This window comes from Cnephaeus nilssonii (assembly GCF_951640355.1).
Source record: "Cnephaeus nilssonii genome assembly, chromosome: 6".
NCBI classification, from domain to species: domain Eukaryota; kingdom Metazoa; phylum Chordata; class Mammalia; order Chiroptera; family Vespertilionidae; genus Cnephaeus; species Cnephaeus nilssonii.
In genome coordinates, this window is record NC_137077.1 from 25,380,239 (window position 1) to 25,395,541 (window position 15,303).

At 35.4% G+C, this 15,303-nt stretch overlaps 1 protein-coding gene across 4 annotated transcripts in view; it reads left to right on the top strand.

The window, feature by feature from the left end:
• Positions 1 to 15,303, top strand: part of ATF7IP (activating transcription factor 7 interacting protein) — a 115,225-nt gene that overhangs the window by 92,095 nt on the left and 7,827 nt on the right. The window contains exons 13-15 of one of the 4 annotated variants that reach the window (XM_079773587.1): positions 331 to 510; positions 6,654 to 6,766; positions 10,545 to 10,682. In XM_079773587.1, the coding sequence (XP_079629713.1) occupies positions 331 to 510; positions 6,654 to 6,766; positions 10,545 to 10,565 (314 nt within the window). In that variant the 3' untranslated portion in view covers positions 10,566 to 10,682. Of the gene's footprint in view, positions 1 to 330; positions 511 to 6,653; positions 6,767 to 10,544; positions 15,042 to 15,303 lie in introns of those variants that run through there. The other 3 variants (XM_079773584.1, XM_079773585.1, XM_079773586.1) reach the window with 3 other exon arrangements.

The following is a 15,303-nucleotide window of genomic DNA, read 5'->3' on the forward strand; positions in this document are numbered from 1 at the left end:
GTGTCTCTCTCACATTAATGTTTCTCTTTTTCCCCTTTCCTCCCTCTCTCCCTCCCACTTTCTAAATCAATGGAGGAAATATCCTCAGGTGAGGAAAAAAAAAAAAGTGGAAAGGGCATTGGACAGGTGGACAGGGTTGAGATGCTCTTTTTCTCTGAAGTTTGTAGTAATATTATTAATTTTGGTTGGCTTTATCAAGATTGCAAAAGGAGACTGTTGTCTCTATATCTCTATTATTAGAGTTAGTATACAAAGTTAATTAACATTTAATACTCTTCATTTAACATAGATTGTACTGTATTCTTATTATATTTTTCTGCTTTTGATTAGCTCCAACCACTGTGAATGTAACACATCGTCCAGCAACTCAGGTGACCACGAGACTTTCTGTACCAAGAGCTCCTGCAAACCAAGTGGTTTATACAACTCTTCCTGCACCAACAGCTCAGGCTCCCCTGCGAGGAACTGTTATGCAGGCTCCTGCTGTTCGGCAGGTCAATCCCCAAAATAGTAAGACACTCTTTTCTTGTATATGACCCAAGTTGTATGTAGTTCTTCAGCATGTAGTTGGAGTAGCTTTTAAAATAAAAAATTAATAAAGTGAACCACCATTGAACTCTCCACCAGGCTAAGAAATAGAGCTTTATCAGAATCTTACAAGCCTATTTTATGTCCTTCCTTAATTGCATCTCTCCCCCTTTCCATCAGAGGTAATGATCATCCTTACTTTGTGCTTTTCTGTATGGTTTTGCCACTTATGTAGGTTTCAGTAAAAATCTTTAATTTTCCAATATTTAATAGCAAGGACAAATTTAGCTATTTAAAGATCCTGAAATAATGAAACTTCTTTTTTAAAAAAATATTTATTAAATTGATTGGGGAGACATTGGTTAACATGAACATAATAGGTTTTAGGTGTGTGTTTCTATGTTACAAGATCTGTATATCCTCCACCCAGAGTCAAATGTTCTATTACCTTATATTAGGATTCCCTTCTCCCCGTATCCCCTTCCCTCTGGCAATTACCACACTGCTTTTTGTGTTCAGGAGTTTCTGTTTTATATCCCACATACAAGTGAAATCATAGAGTTCTTAGCTTTTTCTGACAGACTTATTTCACTTAGCATAATGTTCTCAAGGTCTGTCCATATTGTTGCAAATGATGCTGTTTCATCCTTTCTTAAGGCTGAGTAGTATTCCATTGTGTCTATGTACCACATCTTTATCTAGTCCTCTATAGTGGGACACTTTGGTTGTTTCCATGTCTTGGCCACTATGAATAATGCTGCAATGAACATAGGGGCACATGTATCTTTGGGAATACATGATTTTGAGTTTTTTTTGGTATATACCCAGGAGAGGGATTGCTGGGTTGTATGATAGCTCTATTCTTAATTTTTTGAGGAATCACCAGACTGCTTTCCATAGTGGTTGTACCAGTCTATATTCCCACCAGCAATGGATGAGGTTTCCTTGTTTCCACAACCTCTCCAACACTTGTTATTGATTGTCTTATTGATAATGGCCACTCTTAACAGGTGTAAGATGGTATGTGGTATCTCATTGTAATTTTGGCTTGCATTCCCCTAATTGCCAGTGAGGTTGAACATCTTTTCATATATCTATTGGCTATTCATATGTCTTCTTAGGAGAGGTGTGTTTTCAGGTCCTCTGCTCACTTTTTGATTGGGTTGTTTGCTGTTGAGTTTTACGAGTACTTTATATATTTTGGAAATTAAACCTTTTTGGGAGCTACTGTTTGTAAATATCATCTTCCATCTGGTTGGCTGCCTCTTTGCTTTGTTGTCAGTTTCTTTTGCTGTGTAGACGCTTTTTAGTTTGATATAGTTCCATTCATTTATTTTTGCCTTCACTTCCCTTGTCTTTGGGATCAAGTTCATAAAATGTTCTCTGTGATCAAGGTCCGTAAGTTTGGTCCTTATAATTTTCTTCTATGTAATGTATTGTTTCAGGTCTTATATTTAGATCTTTGATCCATTTTGAATTAATTTTTGTACATTGGGACAAATTGTAATCCAGTTTCATTCATTTGCATGTGGCTTTCCAGTTTTCCTAGCATTTATTGAAGAGATTATCTTTATTCCATGTGTGTCTATGGCTTCTTTGTCAAAAATTATCTGTCCATATACATGTCTTTTTATAGCTGGGTTTGTTTGCAATTGCAAAAGGAATTGTTTTTGTTTTTTGTTTTTCCATTTCTTTTTCTGAAGTTTTGTTGTTAGTGTACAGGAAAGCAATGAATTTTTGCACATTAATTTTATATCCTGCAACTTGACTTTTTTTGTTTATTGTTTCTAATACTTTTTTGGTGGAGTCTTTAAGGTTTTGTATATACAGAATCACATTGTCTGCAAAAGTGACAGTTTGACTTTTTCCTTCCCTATTTGGGTGCCTTTTATTTATTTTTCTTGCTTTATTGCTCTGGCTAGGACTTCCAGCACTATCTATATATATAAAAGCCCAGCGACCGGAACATTTGGATGACCAGAACAACGGGTGGCTGTGAACAATGCACTATGGCAGCCAACCAGCCTGAACTGGGCCCGGATTGGGGCTGGGGCTGGCCAACCGCCCACGGCCCCTTCTCCTCTTACCCCCGCCCCTTCCCCCCCACACCACCCCCCTGCGGGCCTGGCCCCATGGGCCCCCATTGGAGCAGGCAGGCCGGATCCCACCCATGCACAAATTCGTGCATCGGGCCTCTAGTGTTGAATAAGAGTGGTGAGAGTGGACATCCTTGTCTTGTTCCTTATCTTAGAGGAAAAGCTTTTAGTTTTTCACCATTGAGTATGATATTAACTGAGGGTTTGTCATATATGGGCCATTGTTATGTTGAGGTACTTTTCTTCTATAACTTTTATTGAGTGTTTTAATAATAATGGATGTTGTATCTTATCAAATATTTTTCTGCATCTATTGATAAGATCATATGATTTTTATCCTTTCTTTTGTTAATGTGGTGTATTATGCTGATTGATTTGCATATGTTGAACCATCCTTTTGCCCCTGGAATGAAACCCACTTGATGGTAATATATTATTTTTTAAATGTACTGTTACATTTGATTTAGTAGTATTTTGTTTAGGATTTTTGCATCTGAGATATTAGTCTAGTTTTCTTTTTTTGTGTTATCTTTGCCAGGTTTTGGTATCAGCATTACATTGGCCTTGTATAATGTGTTGGGAAGTATTGTCCCTTCAATTTTTTGGAAGAGTTTGAAAGGATAGGTTTTAAAGTTTTGAATGTTTGGTAGAATTCACTGGTAAAGCCATCTGGTTCTGGACTTTTGTTTTTTGGGAGGTTTTTGATGGTTGTTTCAATTTCCTCACTACACATCGGTCCAGTTAGATTTTCCAGTTCTTTGTGATTTAGTCTAGGAAGAGTATATATTTCTAGGCACTTATTCATTTCTTCTAGGTTATTGAATTTGGTAGTATATAGTATTTCATAATATTCTAGTATGATTCTTTGTATATCTGTCATGTCTATGGTGACTTCTCTCTCATTTCTGATTTTGTTTATATGGGTCTTTCCCTTTTTTCCTTAGTGAGTCTAGCTAGGGGTTTGTCAGTTTGATTAATCTTTTCAAAGAACCAGCTCTTTGTTTTATTGATTTTTTTGTATAGTTTTTTGTTCTCAATTTCATTTAATTCTGCTGTAATTTTTATTATTTCCTTTCTTCTGCTGACTTTAGGTTGCTTTTCTTCTTTTTATAGTACTTTAAGATGTGATGTTAGGTTGTTTACTTGGAGTTTTTTGTTTCTTGAAATAGGCCTGTAATGATATAAACTTCCCTCTTATTACAGCTTTTGCTTTCTCCCAGAAGTTTTGATATGTTGTCTATATGTTGTATTGTCATTCTTATTTGTCTCTATATATCTTTTTATCTCATCTTTTATTTCTTCTTTTACCCAGTCATTTTTTAGTAGTGTGTTGTTTAATCTCCAGGTATTTGTGGGTTTCTTTACTTCCTTTTTGCAGTTGATTTCTAATTTCAAGGCATCGTGGTCATAGAATATGCTTGGTATAATTTCAGTTTGAATTTGTTGATGCTAATTTTGTGACCCAAGATATGATCTATCCTTGAGAATGTTCCATTTGCACTGGAGAATTTATAATTTGATGTTCTGATATGAAAGGTTCTATAAATGTCAATTATCTCCATTTGGTGTAGTGTTTAATTTAAGGCCGTTATTTCTTTATTGATTTTCTTTGGGTTGATCTGTCTAGAGCTGTCAATGGAGTATTAAGGTCTTCCAACTATAATTGTGTTTTGATCTGTTTTTCTCTTTAGTTCTGTGAGTAGTTGTTTTATATATTTTGGTACTCCTTGATTGGTTGCATATATATTAAGAAGTGTTATGTTTTTTTGATGTAGTGTTCCCTCTATCATTATATAGTGTCCATTGTTGTCTCTAAATCTATTTTGTCAGCTATAAGTATAGCTTCTCCTGCTTGTCTGTGGTTGTTATTTGCTTGGAGAATTATTTTCCACCCTTTTACTTTGACTCTTAGTCTTTGCAGCTTAGATGTGTCTCTTGAAGGCAGCATATGGTTGGGTTTTTTTTGTTTTTTGGGTTTTTTTTTTATCCACTCTGCTACTCTGTGCCTCTTTATTGGTGAATTCAGACCATTTACATTTGGGGTAATTATTGATGTATGAAGATTTCCTATAGCCGTTTTATCTTTTGTTTTCAGATAGTTCTGTGCCTCCATTGGTTCTTTTCCTTTATGTTTCTGTCTGTTGCTTTTGTTTGGTGACATTCCATACATCTTTCCTCTCTTTTTAATCTATATGTTCTGGTTTGAGGATTTTTTTTGTGTGGTTACCATTAGGTTTATAAAAAATAAAGTTGCATATATACCATAGTTTTGTTCCTTTTGAGTGCATCTGATCCTCATCTTCCTTTGCCAGTTTAGACCTTTAGCTTCCTCCCCCTTTATGTTTTTGTTGTCACAAATTATCATTGTTTATGCTGTAAGTTTTTTGGTGATTTTACTCATAGTATTGTCACCTTATGTTCTTTGTTTCAGGTAGAACAAAACCCTTGATTATTTCCTGCAATGGAGGTTTTCTAATGATAAACTCCTCAGCTTCTGTATGTCTGGGAACATCTTTATTTCTCCTTCATATTTAAAGGATAATTTTGCTGGATATGTTATTTTTGGCTGGTAATTTCTCACTGAATATTTGGTTCCACTCTTTTCTGTCTTGTAGAGTTTCTGCTGAGAAGTTGGATGAAATTGTGATGGGTTTTCCTTTGTAGGTCACTTTCTCCTTTTCCCTGGCTGCTTTGAGAATTTTTTCTTTGTCATTAATTTTTGACAGCTTCAATACCAAGTGCCTTGGAAGAGGCCCTCTTTAGATTGAGGTAACTAGGTGATTTGTTTGCTTCTTGGATTTGAGGATCTAATTTGGGAAGTTCTCATCCATGATTTGTTTTAATAAGACTCTCCATTCCATGCCCTCACTCTTTATCCTATGCAATGCCTGCTTTTTCTGATGTAGTCAGATAGGTCTCATTGAGCTCTTTTCATTTTTCTTTATTCTCAGGTCTCTCTTCTTTCCTCGGCATCATTTCTTGATTCCTATCTTCGATATCACTAATTCTTTCCTCTATCTGGTTGGTTCTGTTTTCTGTGCTCAGTAGATTACTCTTTTTAAAAATATATATTTTTTAATTGATATCAGAGTACCTGGCAGAATTATAGTATGGCCCAGATACTGAATATATGGCAGGGATATGGTTGGGGAAGTAGGTAGCTCTAAATTTTCTGTTTCTGTTGCTCTGATGTACGTCAAAACAGTTTCCTATTGGGTAAAGTGAGTATCCAAAGCTGATTAGCAGAGGGCATGGAGAGAAAAGAGAGGAACTTCATAACAGAAGGCAGGAATACTTAGTAGGGTTTTTTTTTTTTTTTTCTTATTTCCATTTTTTTTGTAGTGAAAAAGACATACCCTGGCCAGTTTGGCACAATTGGCTGAGCATTGACTTGAGCACCAAAAAGGTCACTTGTTCGATTTCTGGGCAGAGCACATGCCCAGGTTGTAGGTTCAGTCCCCAGTCCGGATGATTACTGGAGGCAACTGATCAATGTTTCTCTCTCCCTCCCTCCCCCTCTCCCTTGTTCTCTCTAAATCCAGTAAAAACACATTTAAAAACAAAACAAACGAGACAGCAGAGACTTTTTTGGAGATAGCTTTATTTTTTCTGTCCTTAAAATCACACTGCTCCATTCTGGGCTGTTTGCCTTCTACATGTGAGCCACCAGTGTTCCAGTGTTCTGGGATTTTGCTCATAGTCCTTTTAGTAGGGATTCCATTTATTTCTCTCCTGTGCAGGAACTCTTGTTCCTTGTGTCTACTGTTTCCCTCTTTATTTTCTCTTTTATATTTGTGATACACATCCTCTGGTGGCTACTTGAGAAGTAGATTTTTTTTAATTGTTGTTTGCTTATATGAGAACTTCTTTGTCCTCATGCTGGAATGATACTTTGGCTGAATGTAGACTTCTAGGTTATAAATACTTTTCTTTTTATAATTTAAAATATCATTTTGCTGACTTCAGGTGTTTAATCGGTGTTCTGCCAAATTTAGAATAGTATTCTAATTTATTAATTTTCTTTTGTAGGTGTCACAGTTCGAGTGCCTCAAGCAACTACATATGTTGTAAACAATGGAATAGCCCTGGGATCCCCAGGACCTCAGCTCACAGTGCATCATCGACCACCACAGGTGCACACTGTAAGTGTTGATTGTGACTACAAAATTCTTAGCTATGAAGCTGTCAAATCTTATTTTTCTTTAAACTAGTTATATCAAAAGGAAATGACAGGTCTTCTGTTTTTCCTGCAGAAGTTTATTTAAGAAACTAGATCTTATCATTATGAACAAATGTTCCTAGGGATGATGGTTGTCAAGGATCATAGAGCTTGTGGTGGCTTATAATGTATAAAAAGAGTCCACAGGCAGGGCATGTGAAATGAAAGAGATAGACCATTTTAACTCATGGTTAAATTAAAAATATTTTGGAGTATTAAAACGCATATTTTAAAAACCATTTTTTGATACTCTAACTTTATTCTTTTCCACAAAACATTATACCAGTTCTGCTACATTGCTGCCACTTTATTGTTTTTAATAATTCAGTGGTATTCGGAATTCATTATTCAGAGATAACAGGAAATCACAAGATTTCCCCTAGTCTCCAAAATAATGTCACATTATCCTGGGACATGATTATAACAGTATTTGGTTTGGTATACCATGTAAATGGAAATATATTGGCTTTATGAGGAGGGAGGAGATTGAGACATATCACTTCTTACCAAACAATGGTCATTCATTTTTTTATTACATGTAATAATGGCTAGCATTTATTAAGTGCTTACTATGTGCCAGGCACTGTTAATATACTTAGTTCTCACACAGGACTCCTTTAGGACTCCTGCTCTCTTTTTTTAATGATATGGCAGCTAATGCACAGAGAAGCTGACAAAGCAGCCCAAGGTCATACTTTGTAGAAACCCAAGTTCTAGGGCCTGTGCTCTTAATAGCTATTATTTTTATTGTTCTACAATGAAAACATTAATATTATTAATGGAGCACTTATAATATACCAGGCACTCCAATTTAATTTGTTTTAATTTAATCCTCAAAACTTTATGAGGATTATTGATTTCTTATAGAAAAGGATACTGTGTCACAAAGATGTTAAGTGGTTACTCTGTGTCACTACCTAAACTAGTGTCAGAGGCAAAACCATTTTATAACTCAGGCTGTCCAATCCCAGTCCCTCTAGTCTGGCCCTGTTGGGGTATGTGGCAAATATACCATTACTGTTGTTTGTGTCTATAAATAATTGCTTTCATTCATTAGTCTTTCATAAAAAGTATAGCAAAAATCTCTTATTATAGTTTTGCAAATTTGATGACCTATCAGAGTTGTGGTTTGTGTGTGTGTGTTGGTGTTGGGGGGGTCATTTGTTTGTTTTTTTACCGGGTTCCATTCATATGTATTGTCTTATAATAAAGTACATCTCACAGGAGGAACATTCTTTTAATTAATTTTAAAAATATTTTTAAATAGCAATTTTCAAATGTATGGAGAAAAAATAGAGTAACAATTCCTATATACCTGTCACATATCTTCAACAATTATTAGTGCTTATCCAGTCTTCTTTCATCTATGGTACCAGCCACTTATTTCCATAACCATGTACACACCAACTATTTTGAAGCAAATTCCTGATATCACATTATTTTATCTATAAAACTTCAGTAAAAGCCATTGCAACAACAAAAATATAACAGTAACTCAGTTGACTTAGTTTTGGGACATGAGCAGATTCAGAATCCTAAAATTTTAAGAACTAGAAGGGATATTACAGGCCATTTAAACTATTGTTAAACTTCTTAAATTCCTGTGCTCCATCCAGTCAAGTTACGCTTCAGCCATCGTCTCTTACATTGTTAGCTATATGTTTATTTAATGTTACTTATTAAAACAATTAAGTCTCTTTTGGAAAAAAGACAATTTGAGATAGGAATTAAAGCCACATGGTTAGCATTCAAATAAGTCCTACTTTTTAAAATGTTTTTATTGATTTTAGAGAGATAGGAAGGTAGATAGGGAAGAGACATATAGATGTGAGAGAAACATTGATCGGTTGCCTCCTGCTTACACCCTGACAAGGGATCGAGCCTGCAACCTAGGCATGTATGTACCCTGACCGGGAATCAAACCTCTGATTTGACGACGCCCAACCAACTGAGCCACACTGGCCAGGGCTCAACTCATTTCTGCTTCTTCAGCTTTCAATGTTTTATCTAAGTTCAATTTTTTTTCCCTCTCTAACTTTATATTTATTTCAGCTTTTAAATTGAGATTATACCTTTTTCCAGACATGTTTGAATTTTTTCCATTAGGCATAAGAATTTCAGCAGATTATATTCCTTGACATTATTCAGCATATCCTTTCTGAGTTCATCCTATGTACATGTTTCTGGTACTAAGTTTTTAGAAGGCATGGGAATTAAAAAGATGGCATCAGACTATCACAGAATTCACTATTTAATGTATGCAAATTATCCATTTAATAAAAAGTATATTAGAATAATTTTTGTTAAATGAATTTCAGTTAAGGAAATCTTGTTTGATGACTTCCAATTTAAGGTCAGTGAGCAGCCCTGGCCGGTTTACTCAATGTTTAGAGCATCAGACGGGCCATGGAAGGGTCTTGGGATCAATTCCCAGTCAAGGGCATGTACCTGGGTTGCAGGTTCACTCCCTGCCCCCTGTCAAGGTGCATGTGGGAGGCAACCAATTGATGCGTCTCTCTCCCATTGATATTTCTCTCCCTCCCTCCCTTCCATTCTCTCTGAAAAGCAATAGAAAAAATACCTCCGGTAAGGATTAACAAAACTCCAAAAATACCACTTTCCTAAAGCCAGTGAATAATGATGTTTCACCAGAAAAAAAAAATCACTTATATCCCTATTTCCTGGCTCTCACATGAATCTTTTTTGGAAAAATTGTCACTGTAATCTTAAAACCCAAATATAATAATACTAATGTTCAATGTTAGATAAGTGAATTTGACTTCTTAAGCTTAGTATTAATCCTTTCTCATTATCTAGCTTTAACCTACCTTTCAAAATTTACCTTTTCTTTTTCACATACCCTATGTCTGAGTAAAAAGTTAACACTGGTTTTTGCCCATAAATCCCCATACCTTTGCTCATGCTTTACATATTGGCAGTAAGGTACACGACTTTTTCTATATTTCTAAATTCCCTCTTTCAGGGTCTAATTTAAATGTCACCTATTTCATGTAGCCTGATCAAGAGCATAATGTACATTCATTATTAAATGTGCTTATTTCTTATTTATAAGAATATGCCAATCTTTATATGGAAAAACAGCTTTAAAATGAAAGTAGAGTTAAAAACTCAAATTTTCTGTGATAGAGTGACACACATAATATTTTATTTTTAAAGTTTTTTAAAAAATGTTATTGATTTTTGAGAGAAAGGAAGGGAGAGGGAGCGCGAGAGAGAAACATGACATGAGAAACATTGATTGGTTACCTCTTATACACACCCCAACCTGGGCACAACCTGGGTGTGCCCTCACTGGGAAGCGAACCAACAACCTTTCACAGCACAAGATGACAACCAAGTGGGCCACACTGGCCAGGGACACACATTATTTTAAAATGTTACATTGTACTAAAAAAAGAAGCTGTAGCATGCAGAATTAAATCATACATTATTTTGTTAGAAGTGGATAATTATTTCAATCTGTCAAGATGATGTTCCATCAGCAAGGGCTTTTATTTCCCAAGGAAATCTCTGTAGGTCTGGAAAGAATAGCAGGGGTTACCTCAGCATGATTGTTTGGGGTACAGTTGGTTACAGCTCACCAAATAAAACTTGCCAAATATTTGATATTTCCCTGTATTTTATAAAATGTTCTCAGTAAGTGACCTCTAGGATGTCTTCGTTCTAATTCTCAAAAACAGCCCTTTGTGTGGTCATTATAAATCAACATGGCTCTTCTTGGTTAGGAGCCCCCACGCCCTGTGCACCCAGCACCCTTACCAGAAGCCCCACAACCACCGCGCCTGCCCCCAGAAGCTGCCAGCACATCTCTGCCTCAGAAGCCGCACTTGAAGTTAGCACGAGTTCAGAGTCAAAATGGCATTGTACTGTCATGGAGTGTCCTGGAAGTGGATCGAACCTGTGCCACTGTTGACAGCTACCATCTCTATGCTTATCATGAGGAGCCCAGTGCCACTGTGCCCTCACAATGGAAAAAGATCGGAGAGGTAAAGGCACTTCCTTTGCCAATGGCATGCACTCTGACCCAGTTTGTATCTGGCAGCAAATACTACTTTGCCGTACGGGCCAAGGATATTTATGGACGTTTTGGACCTTTCTGCGATCCTCAGTCAACGGATGTGATCTCTTCTTCCCAGAGCAGTTAAACCTTGGAGCCTTCTTCTCTTCTTTGAAAAGTTCCACTTTTTGGTCTTGTTTTAATCTTGTGCATGATACCCATTGTAAAAATCTACATTGTGCGAGATTTCTTGGACAGATGTGTATATACACTACGTTTGTTTATAATCAGAGAATAAAGTAAACTTAGCTCATAAAGCAAGAACCTTTTCCTGAACAATTCAAGCTTCAAGGTTTTGAAATGTAAATGTGCATCTTCCTTTAGTCTTGAGGCTGGGGAATAATATGTGTGGGTGTTTGTGTGGTTTTATTTTTTCCTATTTATATATGTTTGTTGCAGTGAAATCTCCCATTTTCATTCTCAAATTTACCTCTCCTAGTATAAAGTAAGTAGAGCAAAGCATCTGAGGTATGTAACTGGCATGATTCTATTTCTAAGGGATCTGTGGTTTCATAGTTAAATGATTTAAACAGAATCTAAACAAAACCCAAAGAAAAAATAATAAAAAGCAAAATGGTTCAAGAGCTTAAAATAGGTTAATTTGAACACAGGAAAGGATCTGTTATTTTTTGTTGTCTCTTCTGGATTGTTAAATAGGCGAAAACATCTAAATGGCCCCTCCCTTTTCTAATCTTGCTTTTACATTTATTTTGTGCCTTAAACATTAACTGCAAAAATAAACATGGCCATTTGTCCATTGTTGTTTCTTTCCTTTCAGCTTTTAGCCCTTCATTTTTCCTTTACGCAAAATATAGCACACTCCCTCAAGTAAATGTTAAAACAAGGCTTTTATACATATTCTCATCAGTGGCTTTACTTCATCTAACTCCAAAATTTTCACTTGTTTTTTTCTCCCAAGAATATAAATGCTTTTATTTTTGGTCACTATTTAAATTAACTTTATGTAAAGTAGATCAAGAGAAGACCGTACTATGTAAGAAACTTTTCCTACAAACATATTTCAATATCTGTGCTCACACGGTGTTAGAAATTATGAAAGCAATTACAATTTACTTTACCACCCAAAACATAATATATTTTCAAAGGAAATGGTCAAATTTACAAAATACAGTGAGCTAAAATATTAAAGGGAAAGATCCATTATCTCTTTATTCTTTTGTATTGTTCCTTTTGTTAACTTTTAACTTTGTTTTGATGGTGCCAAGTTGTGTGTAATTTATCCTATGTCAGCTTTGGATAGAATTTAAAGCATATCCTTTGGGGTCAGTTTATGTAACAATTAGATATAACTTAGTGTGCATCTCCATTCCTCTTCAAAGTTAATCAAAGTCAGCTTCGGTGTCCTGCATTTTCAGTACGAGTGCGAGGTCTATTGGTATCAGGTAGTTGAGTGTAGATAATGTAGGACGGGACTTCCTGGGTACACTTGGGGATGAGAGTGTGGTTGGGAATATTTTGAAAGGAATTCACGGAGTTTGTGAAATAATTTATCATCTTCCCTTATAATATTTGAATTCATATTTCTACCTTCTCAAATTATACCTCCTGAAATTATAGGAGGGAGATTATAGGAGGGAGATATCCCTTCCATTAATGCTTTGTTTGCCACATTGGTGGCTTGAAACTGGAAGCATTCTAGTTGTAAAGTCTTCAAATAGACTTTCACCAGTCACTGTATGTCATGTTAAGTGTGAAGTTTGATTGATGCTGAAGAAAGCCTACAGGTTGCCAAACTATAAATGCTCCAAAACCTTCCTTTCACTTTCAGAAAATAAGGCCACAATGAGAATAAAGTTTCCATGAATCAAATTTGCCAACCATGTAGCTAGCTATTACTCATCCTAGGACTAATGACGCTGGTAAAGAAGTTGCCAATGTCATGCCAATGAAAATTTCAAAAGGGACATAGATATATATGAACACCTATCGATATCTGCATGTATATATGTTTCTACCTGCAGTGGATGCAACGTTGATTAAGTGTTCAAGATCATTCCTGTCTACAGAATAGAAAGCTCATATTCAAAATTGTTTTTTATTGGCTTTATTTTGGTCACATGGTAACAGTTTGCCTACCTAGCCTTGAAATGGTTCCCTTGGTGAATGTTTCTATTTATAGTCACTAGTCCCTTTTTAAAAGTTTTTGTAGCACTATATAATCCTGTGAAGAATGCCCAGTAGAATGCAAATATTTCATTATTTTAGTGTATACTGTGTTTTCTGTCAAAAAATTTTCAAACAGCAACCCTAAAAATATTTTGCTACAGTAAAATAACTTGTTATTCCAGATGGTGGAAGGAAGGTACAAAGAAATATTGTAATTATTTGAGGAAAAAGCATATTATAAAATGGCCTCCGAAAATTAGCCTGCCATGGGATTTGTAGGCAACAGCAGCTAGAACTCTAGTCTTTTGAGACAGGTTTTAATGTTGATGGACACTTTTTATTCGGGAGAGAGAATGGAAGATTCAGCTAGAAATAGCTACGTATTACAGACTTTTTGTAGCAGTTCACACCCCATGATACCTTTTTTATTTTGTTGTACCTTTTCACAAAGTATTACAAATAAGCTTGTTTATCCCATTTTGGGAATGCAAGTTTACTAAACTTTTTAGCTTGACAATACTTGTGTTAAATGTCACTTTATTGGAAATCCTGGAAATTTCTGAAATTTCAACCCAAAATGTAGGGTGGTTATGTGGCATTTAAAGGTAACAGTGGTGTTTGTTGCTCTTCACTTTGTACTGTGTTAATTTTTGCCCTATTTTAAGTGTGAGTAAGCCTCTTTCCAAAGTTGTTATTGCCAGTAAATTTATAAATTTCATATAAAGATAACATCTGTTATTAACAGTTAGTTAACTTGATGAGGTAACTATACCCCTCTTTCTCTGGACTCATTTTTAAAAATATGCAGAATACTGTGTACTGTTTAACACAGTAGAAGTCAATGAGAAGAGTGAAGAGAGCTTTCTTCCTTGAAAGGTATTTATTGGGGTACCATTTGCCTCACAGCGAGATGTTCCCCACTCTCCCCACCCCCATTGTCAGATAAATGCAAGGTTTATTTGAAAAACAAGTCCTAGAGCAAGGAGCTTAGAATCTTAGGGGTACATTTCTGCACCATACAGAATTCTCTTACTGTATTGCATAAGTGTTAGCTAAGTTTTTGTTTTCTTTTGTTTATATTTTCTAAATTATTTATGCAACAAGGTGAGTGTTAATATTGCATGACATGCATTTATCTTGTTCCACGAATTTCCCAGTACTATACAAGATCAACAAAATAATGCCTGTGGTATCGTCCTCTTGCTTTTATACATATGATCTTAGCACTGTTAGAGTACTGCAGAGACCTTGGGTTATTTCAGTATCTTATGATTCATTCTTTATTTTATTATTGTCCAGTTGTTGTCATTGGCCTGTTTTATTCTAATTTCCAGAAAAATCATGTCTCAGTATTAGATTATTGCAAATAACTTTATCTAAAACCAATGTATGATTCTGCCTTCTTTACTGGGCTAATTATGTGTCCCGTCCTCCCCCACCTCCCACCCTCTTTTTTTACATTTTGGGACAAAGGAAAAGATTAGAACAATTCTTATGAGGTGTTTTGTTAGTGTGGTAGACTTACGTAATTCCTAAAATCTTTTTCTCTTGAGCCAGCCAATGGGGAGGAATAGGACCATACAAATAGTTTTATCATGCTAATTAAGTTTTTTAATTTGTAGAGTCAGCTAAATACCAAGCATTTATATTTAAATGCTGTCTTTTTTTTTTTTTTAATTTTGTTTGTAGATAAGGTAACTGGGCAATCAAACACCTTTTGGAAATCTTGGCTTTAGTATTTCATCAGATAAAAACAAATTCTTTGTAGGAAACTTGCATTCTGGTTTTTCTTTATTGCAGTTGAAAGTGTAAATAATAAGACAATGTTAAGATCTTCCTAATGTCTAATATAAAATGGGCTATAGCAAGTTGTCCTATTTTTATTAGGTTTTAAAGGTTTTTGTGTTTTTTTCTTTTTTCTAAATGTACAGTAGACTGGTACCTGTTTAAGTGTTAACTGTAGTGGGTTTTGTCCAGCAAGCCTGAAATTTATACTTTGAAATAAACTATGGGTTTTTAACATTCTGAGTACTCTTGATTCATTCTGATTATTCTTGCCCCTTGTGTTTGTTTCTTTCGAAAGTCTCTCACTTGGTTAAGGATCACTCATTAGGCTATACAATATGGTTTATTTAGCCTATTTGACAATACCCCAACACTAAAAGTACACACAGTTCTCAAACTTTGAAAGAAAAACTATTACACAGAGTTGCTCTCAGATTAGATACGCTGCTTTTCAGTAATGGGAGACAACA